We start from the raw sequence: 15642 nt of genomic DNA on the forward strand, positions 1-15642 counted from the left end.
CATCAGTAAAGTAGAAGAGTACCTTATTTATTTATTGTCAAACTTGCATGTGTTGCACTCTTGGATCTTTAGAATGGGGAACCCTGTTCTATTCAGGTGCCCATATAGAAGGTGCAAGAGTGCTATGCACACTCAGACACAGACTGTTAATAGGAGCCTTTTCCACACCTTTTATTTTCAATCATTATCAATTCCAATGTACCATCTTTCACTGATGACCTGAATTCTGTGTGATTTTCTTTCTGAACTGTTTTCATTCTAGCACACAAGTAATCTTTTGTGATTTTACTGTCTGGAAAATGTGTGTGAAATAAATCGCCAGCAACACTAGTAACTGAAAGAGGAAGGTTAATTTCTAAAAGAAATTTAGCAAAAACTGAACTTCAATCAAATTACATCAAGGTTCTCTCTGGTATTTATATATGTTGTAAGCTCAGGCTGAATTGTTGATGATGAAGCAGCAAGCTGATGTTTATTAGCTTTTTCATGCTGTTTTATGTCATGGTCGCCTCAATGGCCAGTAGTGAAACCACATGACACAATTTTTAAAACAAAATTTTCACCTTTCATAGTTGGTTTCAGAAATCTAAAAAAAGACTGCATAATTGTCCAGAATGGCTTTGTTGTGATCTTTCAGGAAGATGGACATGAAGAGAAAATTATCTCTTCTGCAAGCTATAAATTATAGGATGTTGCTATGGCATTGGCAAACAGGTAATAAACTGCTGTTAAGTGCATGCACCATATGAGACTGGCTAGCATTGATCATGACCAAAGAGTCTACTGAAAAACAGACATCAAAACCAAGCTGAACAATCACCATGGTATTGCAAACCAGTTGTTTTGAGTCAAAGCCGGACATCTGGTCCATAGATACAGCAGAAGATTTTGACATTCCCACATTTGCATTCAGTACTGGATCAAAGGTCATGTGACAGATTGCATGATGTAGGCAACAGAAGGGCTGTACATGATGACCTGGTTTGCTGAACCTTCTAAACTGATGAGCATTCCACTTTTCATGATTCAGTTATGAGGAAACTGTTGACTAAGAAGCAAACCGTATGGCATCTGCATCCTTGATTAGTGGTACATTAGCTCTCTATTCATCCAACATACTATTTAGCAAAGATGTTCACCCATATATCCACAGACCAGTGCAAAAACATATTACAAGTATAAAGTGATTGTCTTCATCTCATCTGTACTGTCATACACTTAATTTTGCCTATCATGTGAAACCTGTAAACAGTTGATGGCATACATATGTGAAATCAGTGGAGCAATGAACTTATTGTGAAGAGGCCACAAATAATAATGAAAAATGCCTACGGGAATTACCTGCAACATGTAATCATAGAACAATTACATTACAGAATTAATCAATTTGGTTGAATACAGAGTTGAATTTAAAATAATGATATTAATACAAGCAATTAAAATGGTAATGACAAAGACAGAACAAGAAAAAGAAATATAGTTTAGTATATTTCTCTTGCATAAGTTAAATCCAAGGAATTACTCCATTGATGAAAAAGCACAGGTAAATTCCGTATTTGTAATGCCCAGAAGAGGAGCATACTTGCTAGCCTGCAAGGAAATATCAACTGGTGAAATGATGGGTTTTAGCAATGCTTAAGCTTAATCCTAGGGGAGACAACTCTTGCCTCACTGCTATCCTGGCAAGCAGACAATTTGTTAGCACTTCTGCTGCTGCATCAAGCCAAAAAAGGAGTGACTTTTTATTAATTTGGAGAGGCCTGGAGGTAGCAGATATTGTAATATGATACAGCAAAGTTGAGGAAAGTCCTGCATGACACAACAGCATACCAACCATTCTTCAATAATATTTTGTTATAGGAAAGATGCACCTACTAGTAATAAAACTGCTGCTAAATTGATACCTTACAACTGTTAACACTGGACTGATGTCAGTGATGTCAGCATCAGCCCTGTACTCATATGTATTTGAGTATTTCAGTCTTGCATTATCAATCTGCAGCAAAATATCTCTGCCAGTTCCTCTTCGTCTTCGTGATGGTGAAACCACAAGCTTTTCAGAAATGCACTGGATCTGAGCAGCTGTTCGGCTGCAAAACAAGAAAAATTTATTGCATCCTCTGATTCAAAGAGAAATAAGCACATTCATTTATTTCATTTGAAGCCCTTTAAAAAACTGTCAATCCCTGTATAAGTACTATATTTTTGTAAAAATCAGCAAATTCAGACTTACCAGATGCACATGACAACAATCGAATTCGCAGTATCCTCCTCTTGATACTCTTGACAATGTAAGATATAATTAAATATGAAGCTTGAAAAATGGAACACACCAAAAATTTATAACTTTACTAGTAATTTGGATGTGTCCTCTCCAAACATTGAAGTTTCCTTGGAAAATAATTTGATCACTTAAAGCACAATACATTTAATTTAAAGAACATTTTGTTTGCTGAATCAATTTACAAAATATTACTCTGACTGACAAAAAAGGCAGTGCTCATACACAAATCCCTTAAATTTATTTTTAACTGATATATTTGAGCAAAATGCCATAGTGGGCCTGATGTTGCTCACTTGCTTACATAATCAGATCTGCAACGCCTAATCATGAGACCCAAATCAGCCTGATATCACTCACCTGTCTGAAAAAAAGTCTGGAAAGATTTCAAAAATAAAGACAAATTATATCACAGAAACCGAACAAATTCAAGTTGGGAAAAAAAATTCAAGATAAGTTGTTCAGCTTAACTAACTGCTATCCCTATTTGAAAATACATAGACTATCTAGAAATCAATGACAATGTTGCAGCACTTACTTGTAAAGTCTACAGGGTACATTTCCTATCACAATCTGGACAGACTCTTCTGTTCCAATATCAAGGTCTGTTCCCATCAAAGTGATCTTGGTTCCACCTGACTGGGGACCATAAAGAGGACGCACACTGGTCAGAGTTGGTGCCTTGAGCAAACACAATCAAAACTAGGCTTTTATTGATGCAAGGAAAGAAAACAAAGAAAAAAAAAACAGCATGCAATGTCCTAATGATTTCACTTTTTAAATAAGAGTTCCTCAAAGGGACTGACACCCTACTGGCTGAAAAGAAATTACAGGATTTCAAGGATAGATCCATTTCCTTTTTTCTTTTATTCCTTTTTACATTTAAATATTTTATCATCTCTGATTATTCTTAAGAAACTCCACCTACGAAGTTTGGTAACAAAAACAGTGTATTATATATTTAAATTAACATGTTTACAAGATTCCTGAAAGTCTGAAAGTGCAGTATAAATTTCTTTGTAATGGCATTTCAAATTTAACCAGATATCATTAACAGAAAATCAATGAATTTGTCTCAGACAATGCCAAGATATTTCTATATCCAAAGTTTGGTGAAATCTATGATAATCATTTTTTGGGAAAAGAAACTCAAAGAAATCATTCTTTCACAAACTAGGTTTCAAAATAATCCACTCATACAGGTATGCATTATTATGCTCATGAGCCAAAAAGCTAAAATCACTTGTCAAAGTCTCTGACCCTAAAAGCAATGACAGAGTGCTGACATGTACTTCCATGGAATGCTTCAACACAAAAACTGGTCAAAATTAACTTGTATATATACAAGTCACTGCATTCAAAACTCAATGAAGTAAAATAAAAAAGTAAAATTGTTTATAAATCATGGTTCTTCAGGAATATTTACCCGATGATATTAATGTTAACAAAGAAGCTCCACTACCTCTCCAATCCAACAATCACAAAAATACAAAAAATGTCATCTTTCAAATATGTACAACCTATAGACAAAGGGAAGAAACTCTTCACTAACCACCACCATGTGGATATAATTGTTTCTTTAGTTTGGTTTAAGCAATACATCAACAAGGATGTTCACATTTGCAGTAAAAGGGTTTCATAGGTCTATGACTGGGTAAGTATTCTTGGAGAAACATTATTTTATGACAAAATCTGCATTATCCTTTGAATACATTTCCTGATTATATTTAAGGAGCACGAGTGCAGTGCATAATATGAAAAAATATATAATTCCAGAAAACTTAAATTAAGTGTCGTTGATGTTAAAATACAACTTTCTGACCCATAATGTAAATGTGAAACATTTGGACTTTCATAGATAGTCTAAGTCAAACTTCCAGATTTGACAAATGATGTCATGTTTTAGTTCCATAAACAGCACACAGAATTAATCAATACATATTTGAACAACTGTGGCTGATGATCTCATGGAATTATGAGAGTGGCAAAGACACACTGAAAATCTACCTATATAGATTTTATTACTTTGAAAAAGATGACAAAGAAGAAACAAGAGGCAATACAAAAGATACAAATGAGATAGATGTTTTCAACCTATATGATCATTTTAATGCAATATACAAATGCTGGATTATTAATGATCTAGTTCATAACCATAATTTCCTACTAATGCTTGCAGAAAATTTAAATCACAACAATATTTTACATTAATGATGGAGGAATGGATGTGCATTCAATATACTGGAAATTGACATGGAAAGTAAAGTTGTAAATATATACTCATCCTTCTGACCTTTAAATTAGTATGTGACTGCAGTGCATGTTATCTACTTAACCTGAGACAGTTTCTTTCAATAAATATAGCTTAATTAAGAACTATTACTGTTAAACCACAATTCAGTTGCTTCACTCAAAATGTCTTTATTGTGCAATGTATGGACTGCAGATGCATTCACCCTGGCTTGATATTTCATGAATTTGTTTTAGTTTATATTCCTTATTCATCATCATAATTTTTCTGGTATCACCTTACATAAAGGGCCTTTAAAACCATTGTTTAACAGAATCATTCCAGCCAGCTTATGCACACAAAAGAATGTGTTTGCTATTGCGCTGTTTTTAAAATTAGGGTAGGTAGGTAGGTTTTCTTTTTCATATATATATATATATATATATATATATATATATATATATATATATATATATATATATATATATATATATATATATAAATATAAATCAAGACGGTCGACCAACCAGAAACACATATTTTGTGGGGTACTTAACAGAGGTGTGCCAGTAATTTTCATATAATAGAATCCAAAATCTGTTTAGATTCACTGCGAACTTAGCCTACAGTGACAGAAGTGTAAATGTTATGGTGTAGCTTACAGTGACAGAAGTGTAAATGTTATGGTGTAGCTTACAGTGACAGAAATGTAAATGTTATGGTGTAGCTTACAGTGACAGATGTGTAAATGTTATGTTGAAGGATTCTATCTATATTTTTACCTTGAGATCTCCAGCCCAAAACTATATATTGTTTCAAAGGGCACAAAGAAACAAAATTAGATATATATCCAGCACAAACCCTAGGTTGTGCCCCTTTGGTTTGGAACTTGATTCTGGCTCATAACATGGAAATTGTTAAGATCCCCATAAGATAGCCATCCTAGAAATATATATACATTTACAGGGCACACACTATAAATGTAACTATGTTTACTTCATAACTTTTGAATGTTTTAATTACACTGGTCAACAGTGAAATCATTACTGACTTGAAAAGGCCCTAATCTGTAGTATTTTGGTGTGCCGAACACGAATATAACCGTGAAAAATTTGTATTGGCTCTCGTTTTGAAGATATTCATATACCTCATTTTCTATGTTTCACTGTGTAAATTTCTCCAGTAGGACTGCAGCAACATCCGGAATAATGATGTAACATTGCATAATACCATCATGCTCACATCATCCACAGTTGATTGCATCATTTTCTGATGCAATGCAATACTAATGCCATGCGGCTGCTGAAGTAAGTTGACGTCAGCAGTGTACTATACATGTGTAGGCCTATTATACTAATGCCAGGTGGCTGCTGAAGCTGACGTAAGCAGTGTACTATATAAAGCCCAATCAGATAGGTTCAGCATTTAAAATATTTTAGACGTTGTGCGAGACAGTTCAAGCTACTGTTACATAAAACTTATTATTTTATCCATTTACGTACAATAAAGAACAGTAATGCCTCGAAAGTGTGTTAATACCGCGGACAATTTTTGCTATATTTGTGGGGAAGTGACATTTGCCAACCAGAAGAAAAGTATCAATTCTCAAGTGAAGAAGGCATATCATCTTTACTTCGGATGCAAGGTTGGTGACCAAGACAAGCCTTGGGCTCCGCATATATGCTGTGCTACATGTACAACACAGCTTTCACAGTGGTTGAATTGCAAAAGGTCATCAATGCCGTTTGCAGTCCCAATGGTGTGGAGAGAGCCAAGCAACCACCTAAATGACTGTTACTTCTGCTTGGTTCCTCCTCTTTCCGGCGGAATAACGAAGCGAAAGAAGTCGAGAATAGTCTACCCAAACATTCCGTCTGCATTGAGACCAGTTCCACATGGTGAGGGACTTCCTATTCCAGAACCTCCAGCAGAATATTCTCTTGATTCATCTGACGAAGACAAAGGTGAGTCGACCTGTTCTTCTCCTGGTCCATCAGCATGCAGTGATCCAGATTTTCACTGTGGTGCATCATCAACCCCACACAGAATAACACAGGAAGAACTAAATGACCTGATTCGTGATTTGGACTTATCAAAGAACAAGGCAGAATTGCTAGGATCAAGACTCCAACAATGGAATCTTCTAGAAGAAGATGTCACAATTACTGCATATCGAAAGCGCCACCAGCAATTGGAGCCTTTCTTCAGAAAGGAAAGTAATCTGATATTCTGTTCCGATATTGAGGGCCTCATGAATGCTTTAAAAATCACTCATGACCCACAAGAATGGAGACTATTTGTGGACTCTTCGAAACTGAGTCTCAAGGCTGTGCTTTTGCACAATGGAAACATTCTTCCATCTATTCCAGTAGCGTATGCTGTCCACATGAAAGAGACATACGATAACTTAAGGCAGCTACTGAATTCCATTGAGTATAACAAGTACAGCTGGCACCTCTGTGGTGATTTGAAGGTAGTTGCCCTTTTAATGGGACTGCAGCAAGGATATACAAAATACATGTGTTTCTTATGCGAGTGGGATAGCCGAGCAAGGGAAATGCACTACATGAGGAAGGAATGGACTCACAGGCAGAATGTAGCCATTGGAGAGAAGAATATCCAACACCCAGCTCTGGTTGAGGCTCAGAAAATCTTGCTACCACCCCTTCACATCAAACTAGGTTTGATGAAGAACTTCGTGAAAGCCATTGACCGGACTTTGCCAGCATTCCGATACCTGCATGAAAAATTCCCTCGACTCAGCGAAGCAAAGATTAAAGAGGGAGTTTTTGTGGGTCCTCAGATTCGAGAGCTTTTCAAAGATGACCGGTTCAACAACTTGCTGGAAGGTGACGCGAAACAAGCATGGAATGCTTTTCGCCTAGTTTCTACAAACTTCCTCGGAAATGTTAGGGCAGAAAACTATAAGGAACTAGTAGAAGACATGTTGATGAAGTATAAGAAACTTGGCTGCAATATGTCTCTAAAGATTCACTTCCTTCATTCCCATTTGGATTTCTTTCCTAGCAACTGTGGTATTGTTAGTGATGAACACGGCGAACGTTTTCATCAAGATATCGCAACAATGGAACAAAGATACCAGGGAAAATGGTCCACTACAATGCTGGCTGACTACTGCTGGACACTCCTCAGAGATGCTCCCGAACTGCTGTACAAGAGACAGGCGAAGAAATCTAAGATGTAGTCAATGACTTGATTTTTTATAGGTAGGCTATTACAGTTGACCTTTTACTATTGGAATGCATTTCGTTATGTAAACATTAATTTCTTGCAGATTACAAAAAAACTAGAGCCAATTTTGCAATTTGACTGTCATATTCGTGTTCAGCACATAAAAATTGATAAGAATTGACTAATTTTATTTCAGTAACATGACTTTTGTAAAAATTTGTTGTCCAGTGTTATTCTTCCTGGTATGTTCATCAAGGTTTAGCTCAAAGATCAACATTGTCTAATTTTGTGACTAGCCTTTTTATTCACTTTTGTGACCCAGTTTGAAAGATCAAGGTTAGTTTTCATGGTTGGGTTGTAATTCATTAGTTTTTTAAGTAATGAAAATAAAATATCTTGGATGGTGTGTCTTCATAATCTTATCCACAAAGTCATATTCACATGCCAGTATGCAAATATTTCTTGCTAAGCCTTGAGCTGAAACCCATATTCAGAGAGATGAAACTGAATATGCTAATATCCATAATAATCTGACAGTGCTTTATATACCACTTTCGTGATTCTATCTTAAATGTTCATGTATTCAAATATCTGTGTCCAGACTGTAGCTCTGAAGCAACTATTAGGATGAATGTGTGTATGCTGATACAAAGTGTCTTGCATGCCATGTTCTCTGTCACTTATCAAGTTCAAGGTCAAGCCAAGAACACTTGTGGTGTCATGTTAAATTATGATATGACTACTGTTGCATTTTTTACAACTGCTATAAATTAGGCCTATCATGTTAACACATTGTCTGTCCATCCTTAAATTAGGCATATTATGTTAACACATTGTCTGTCCATCCTTAAATTAGGCATATTATGTTAACACATTGTCTGTCCATCCTTAAATTAGGCATATTATGTTAATACATTGTCTGTCCATCCTTAAATTAGGCCTATAATGTTATCACATTGTCTGTCCAGCCATACATTAGGCCTATTATGTTAACACATTGTCTGTCCATCCTTAAATTAGGCATATTATGTTAATACATTGTCTGTCCATCCTTAAATTAGGCCTATAATGTTATCACATTGTCTGTCCAGCCATACATTAGGCCTATTATGTTAACACATTGTCTGTCCATCCTTAAATTAGGCACTTTATGTTATCACATTGTCTGTCCATCCATACATTAGGCCTATTATGTTTACACATTGTCTGTCCATCCTTAAATTAGGCCTATTATGTTAACACATTGTCTGTCCATCCTTAAATTAGGCCTATTATGTTATCACATTGTCTGTCCATCCATAAATTAGGCCTATTATGTTATCACATTGTCTGTCCATCCTTAAATTAGGCCTATTATGTTAACACACTGTCTGTCCATCCTTTCCAGTAGAGGACGAGATCAAGAAGAGAAGGTAGGGATGGATAGGGCACACCCTACGTAAGCCGCCAACCAACATTACCAGACAGGCATTGAAATGGAACCCTCAAGGCAAGCGTAGAAGGGGACGACCAAGAAACACTTGGCGATGCGACCTTGAGGCGGACATCACTAAGATGGGTCACACCTGGAATCAGCTTGAACAGATAGCACAGGACAGAAGCCTCTGGAGATCTTTTGTGGGCAGCCTATACCCCGGCAGGGGTGATGGCAAAACTACTAAACTGTCCATCCTTAAATTAGGCATTTTATATTACCACACTGTCTGTTCATCCATATATTAGGCCTATCATGTTAACACATTGTCTGTCCATCCATAAATTAGGCATATTATTTTAACACATTTTCTGTCCATCCTTAAATTAGGCATATTAACACATTTTCTGTCCATCCTTAAATTAGGCATAGTGTGTTAACACATTGTCTGTCCACCCTTAAATTAGGAATATTATGTTATCACACTGTCTGTCCATCCATAAATTAGGCATATTATGTTAACACTTTGTCTGTCCATCCTTAAATTAGACATAGTATGTTAACACATTATCTGTCCATCCTTAAATTAGGCATATCATGTTAACAAATTGTCTGTCCATCCTTTTGTTAAGCCATAACCTTGTGACAGCTGGTGAGTTTTCATAAAACAAGTTTGGAAACTGTTATATTTGGCTGTTATGTACAATTTTCCATAGCTCGTACATATTGTCTCTTGGATATCTCTGCTCCAAAATAATATTTTTCACTAACATGAGCTCTGCCAGTTTCCCCTTCTTTTTTGAACCAGTGCTTTACTGACAACTATGCCCTATTTCTTACTGGTTCCATAATAATGTAATACATTTTACATCCATCACTGACACAGAATATTTTGATCCAATAAATATCTTTACTTTCTAATATCTTTTTAAATTCTGAAATACTCATCTTATCTGAACCCAAAGAGGGTTATAACATTTTGTAGCACAAGAGATCATAGGGATAAAAAAAATTGAAACTTGCACTCTACTTTTAAATTGCCTGTATTTAATTATGCACAGTATTCTGCCTTTTCTACATTTAATTTTGAAATCCCAATAAATCTGAGGTTGACCAGCATGCTATTTTTGTCCATCAAGCATGCACATTAAACTCATATTGAACATCATTTTCTGGTTCAAAATCACTCACTGATATTTCCAGTAACATTTTCCCAGTTCCAAAATTCTGATATACTTCAAAATTTGAACAAATTACTGTCATCATTGTTATCATCAGCAAGTTTGCCAAAAATATCATCATACAGATGAACAATGTTAGGAGTAAGCCATTTGGAGTTTTCTAAATATCCCCCATTTTAAACAAACGTATATAAAATTTCCTTTATGCAAGCTTCAACTATGACAGAATGCTTGTTCCAGGGCCTAATGTGCCAATCAAATTTAGTTTAACAACCAAACATCTCAAGCCCAAGAATGCAGATGTGTAAACAGCTGCCTACCAGAAAAAACACAGCTGTCATAACAAGTGCTGTATGACTTCTTCCCGAGGCATGATTTACCTCACTGTAAGGGTTAATAGTTAAATAGAAATTGTATACTGCACAGAGTACATTTTTATATCCATGACTTCAAACTAATTTGTGGGAGGTTTTGCATATCGCTACTCTCCAAGAGCATGAAATCATAAAATTTTTTTGTGATTTGCACATATGCATGCCCCGGCAACACTTCTAAAGCTCCAGTTAAGGATTTTCCTGAGTAATTCCAGCAATGAGCCATCATCTGTTCTGCTGCTAATGCAGAAAAATACTATTTAATTCAACAGCATGATTTGTTGTTTAAGTCAACTGCAAAAGGGAGACCACAAGATGGGTCATCTGCAAAAGGGAGACCACTAGATGGGTCATCTGCAAAAGGGAAACCACTAGATGGGTCAGCTGCAAAAGGGAGACCACTAGATGGGTCAGCTGCAAAAGGGAGCATGTTATGCATATCTGAGGAAGTCATAGAAGGCTAGGGCTGGTAAAAAAATCCATGCTGAGATGGAAAAAAGGTCAGACTTCTCTCCATTGACAAGAAATCTGGCTCAAAAGGTACTTTCCCATTAGCTTCAAGAAATCACTGAAGAAATGTGTGGTATGATAGGGCATAAAATTCACCTGAGGCCAGCAAATGGGTTATTCCCTCTTTGAACTAGTCACCTCATCTATAACTCCAACAATAACTGTGAAAAATGCTGGGTAGGTAACTCCACAACCCAATGTACTTCTAACTCAACTGACATGATGTAATGAACCCATTTGGCCTAGTTCACATCATATTTGATGCAGTGGGATCTTCATGACATCACCCACTATACTGGCCAGTGATGTTTTCGGGTGCAGACTCAGCACATCACATTCCATTGTTGTGGAGTTGCCACATCTCACTTTACTCTCACAACCTTAACAAGCTACTCAGGATGGAGTAAAGAAAAACAGAAAGTACCAAATGATGAAGACCCTGCTGCAAGCAAAGAACTAAAAAGTATGAAAAGAAGCAAAAAGAGTACAAAATCATTATGCCCCTACTACAAGCAGCAGGGGCTGTTACGTATATCTATACTGTGTGCTTAACTTTTACCCATGATTATAGGTTGTGGTTTAAGCTAATGATCATTTGTAAACATGTTTATAAAGCTACTTTGTCCACTATAGTAAATTGTACTTTAAGATAATGGTAATTTGTAAACATGTTGACATGGCCTTTTGATCTTAGAATATTCTGGAAGAGAACTTATGACCCACATCCTGGTCTTTTTATTGTGTCTTAGGTTTTATACAAGGTTGAGGCAAACAAAAATCATTTATTCATTCTTATTTTATGTTCAGTCAGTGGAATTATTTTCAGTTATGCTGATATATATATATATATATATATATATATATATATATATATATATAATTTTTTTAATTTTTATTCATGACTATAAACTGCAGTGATTATCTATAGGTGGATTTGGTGTCGGTGCATAGGGCCTATTTAAGATATTGAAAAACGTAAAATTGCATAGGATCTAGAAATAGATGATTACACACATGCTTATAGTTACTAATAATACAATTATTAGTAAATATGTTGATGAGTCTCAGACTTTTTCTCATTGGACAGGTTGGTCAGGTGGTATCTTAGAAGAAGTTAATTCCCACTGGGTTGGTTAAATTGTGTGAGTTCATCTGTGGTGTTGAAAATTTGTGATTTGTCACGAAGTGGTGATATTATGTGTGCTGTTTGCCTTTTTGCCTGTATACAAGTACTTGGACTGATGATTTTCTCATTCTTATTGTGTTCTTGTTGTAACATCAAGTCTGCAGATTTTACGCTGTATTCAGATATTATCTGAGAGAAAAAACATTTGTTAGGATTATTCAATGGAAAAAGAAAGTGCTCACTGGACTATAAAATATTCTGGAACTACTGTGAATTATTCAAGGAGTTCTGGACAATGCCATTTTGACAACATCAGGATTCTTTGTGAAGCAGTATATTACTGGATCTGCAATTTATATGAAATATTTCATTCTTTTGGACTTTAACAGAACTTTTGTAGGATTATTTAGAATTAATTCACAATAATGTAAGCTCCTCTTAAATTTTCATTTATAGCACTGATAATTAAATTGTCTGTTAAGTTTTACAAAATTTGTTTATTTTGCTTCTTTCTGTTAGATCATGACCATTAGTTGTACCAGCATTCAGATTTAATAAGGAAATATTTATTTAAATAATTAATTGGAATTAAAAAGTGCTCATTGACATTTGGGCTAAAACACTATTTTGGGATTATTGTGGATTCATTAAAAGACAGTCTGGCATATATCACAGCGCTACAACAAGAATGTTGGTAACTCAACCTATTTAAGACTATTGGTACATCAGCATATTCAAAACTTGGAAGTCATTCAGAATAGTCTATACTTTGGATTTGTGACAGAACATTCATGATTATCTGGGTGTAAGGATGCAAATTTCAGTCGATCAATGAAGGGCACATTAATTTGGGCCAGAGAACAATTATTTAAATTTTTGGGGACAGGTGCTTGTTAAATCGCTATACTACAATGATTTCTAATGTCTGTGTTGGGAGAGGAAGTGATTCTTAAATAAGCCTTCATTTACTTAACTGTTAGATGATTAGAAAAGGGAAGGTTAACTTCAATTTTATACTGGAACTATCAGAAGCTGAGTTTTTCCAAATTTGTTGTTTGGAATTCTATAAGTCATGCTGACTGCAAAAGGTGGTGTATATATTTAATCCTGATTGGTTACACTACATAAGGGGCATGGTTCCCTCATCAAAAAAGTCTAATCAGTCTGCAATTTTCCTGCTAGCGTGAAAATATAAGGGACTCGGTGAGTAAATTTAGAGAAATTCTCTCCCAAAACATTTGTCAAAGCAACCAGATGTCTGGAAAGTCAACAAACACAATTTTGGTGGTAGAAGCGAACAAAGCTTCAAAGCACAAGGTATTTGTGACAATTTCATGTAGTTTGTTGATACCAATATAATGATTTGCATGAATTTATTTGTTGAAACCCTTAGATCAATTCTCTTGAAATAAGTGTCACTGTGTTTGAGTTAATTTATCTGAATTCGTACAATGATCTTACATGAATTTGACGAATTGTTTGAATTTGTCATCTTGATTGTTATAGGAATCTAAGAATTTTATACATTACTTTAGTTAATATGAGTTATGAGAATCTGTTTAAATTCACCGATCTTAGATGATTTCAAGCATGATAAAGACCTGAATGTGTGTATTTGCTGAAAATAACATAGTTAAGCCATATAATAAATTTCATTCATTCATCTGTGTAATTGAGACAAGAACGGAACTGCTATGTCTCATGTAATGTTAGTGGGAATAGAACAATATCTGACATAATGAGAGAGGAATAATGATCTGTTCCCAGCAGAACAACTGACAGAAGATTTAGGTCACTTCTGTTTATTTTGAAAGGGGAAATAGTTCCATGGATGTATCCATTGAAATACTCACAGATGTATCATTGTACCTACTTATCCAAGTTTCTACGTACTTATGTATCCACCTACCCCCATAAAGTTGAGGGCCAAAAGGAGACGAGACAGTAGGGAGGTCGGAAAAGGGAAAAAGCGAAAGGACCTAGAGGAACCACCAGAGTGAAGTTGGAGTGGACCGGAATAAGCAGGTCATGAAGTTGTACAAGGCAATGACATTGATCGTTCACTGAATTATATGATGAACTAATTCTATCATTTAAAACAGATCGGCTATTTATATAAATATATTTGTGTTTGAAATTCGGTAAAAGATTTATTCCAAAAAGAAGTGTATCTTCCTAATGTAATGTATTATCAAAGTTGTTTATGTAATTGATTAAAAAATTGTTTTTCCATGTACGGGGGTTCCTGTCATTCTGTTCTATATATCTGCTCAGATCGCTGTTTATTCCATCTAAATTTCACACTTTATTTTAATATTTACTTGATCAAGGCAACAATACCGAGGGCGGTCACCCTCTAGATAACGATAGCCAAATAAAGCGGACACCTTGTAAGAAGGTACAACCTCATAATACCATACCACCAGTAGCAACCACTACACTGGGCTTAATTCACAATACTGTAAGTTCCTTTTAAATTTTCACTTTGTACTCTATGGAAATAAATTGGTTTATCAAATTTAAGAAAACTTGTTGGTTTCACTCTTTTTCTGTCAATCATTTTAAGACTATAGAGTCATAACAGTGCACAGAATTAGAAAATATGTTCAAAGTCTACAGATGTTCCTTCATAGTGCCTAAATTGACCTTGATACAAAACTTAACCAAGGTGTAATGAATGACTGGATGGACAGATGAACAACGATAACACTTTATGCCTTGGTGGGTCATAAATTATAAAATGCATGTGGTAAAACAGGAAACATTTGTACAGCACTTTTATTTGCAGTGGGGATTTAAATACTGACGCTACTGATGGAAAATGCACACAGCACAAAAATGATCAACACTGACAAGAAATTGTGAAAAACATAAGCAGACGGGAAGAGCAAAAAATAGGACACAAGCTATTGTTAAAAAAAACAAGCAGACTGAGGTACAGACACATACAGTAATAAGAAATTGTGAAGAAAAACAACATGCAGAGGCACAGAAAGAAAGATGGGTAGATGACAAGAATATCAGGCAAAGGGGCAGAAAGGAAGATGGGTAGATGACTAAAGATGCCAACGGGTACCTGGGTACTCGCCCGTTGATAACAACCCGGGTAATAAAATGAACAACCGGGTACCCCTTTAAAAATATTAAGTATTCCAATTTCAGACTGAGACACAGAATAACAATTACAGTTCAAGGCTTGTGTCATGTGCGCATTTATTCATCATCACAGGGGCTCGTATGGTTGCTGACAATTTACTTCTCATACATGTACAATATAATAATAATACAAGGGAGGACACTTCTCTCCTTTCTTGCGCGACCTATTTAAGAATCA

General features: G+C 35.5%; 1 protein-coding gene across 1 annotated transcript in view; it reads right to left on the reverse strand.

The window, feature by feature from the left end:
- LOC149789076 (hepatocyte growth factor receptor-like) overlaps nt 1-15642 on the reverse strand; it is a 134414-nt gene that overhangs the window by 83799 nt on the left and 34973 nt on the right. The window contains exons 7-8 of the mRNA XM_089975258.1: nt 2820-2962; nt 1905-2090 (exon numbers count right to left, since the gene is read on the reverse strand). Of these exons, the coding sequence (XP_089831384.1) occupies nt 1905-2090; nt 2820-2962 (329 nt within the window). The remainder of the gene's footprint in view (nt 1-1904; nt 2091-2819; nt 2963-15642) is intronic.

The sequence above is a fragment of the Sinohyriopsis cumingii genome, chromosome 11, assembly GCF_028554795.1.
Source record: "Sinohyriopsis cumingii isolate HCF-2022 chromosome 11, ASM2855479v2, whole genome shotgun sequence".
Lineage (NCBI taxonomy): Eukaryota > Metazoa > Mollusca > Bivalvia > Unionida > Unionidae > Sinohyriopsis > Sinohyriopsis cumingii.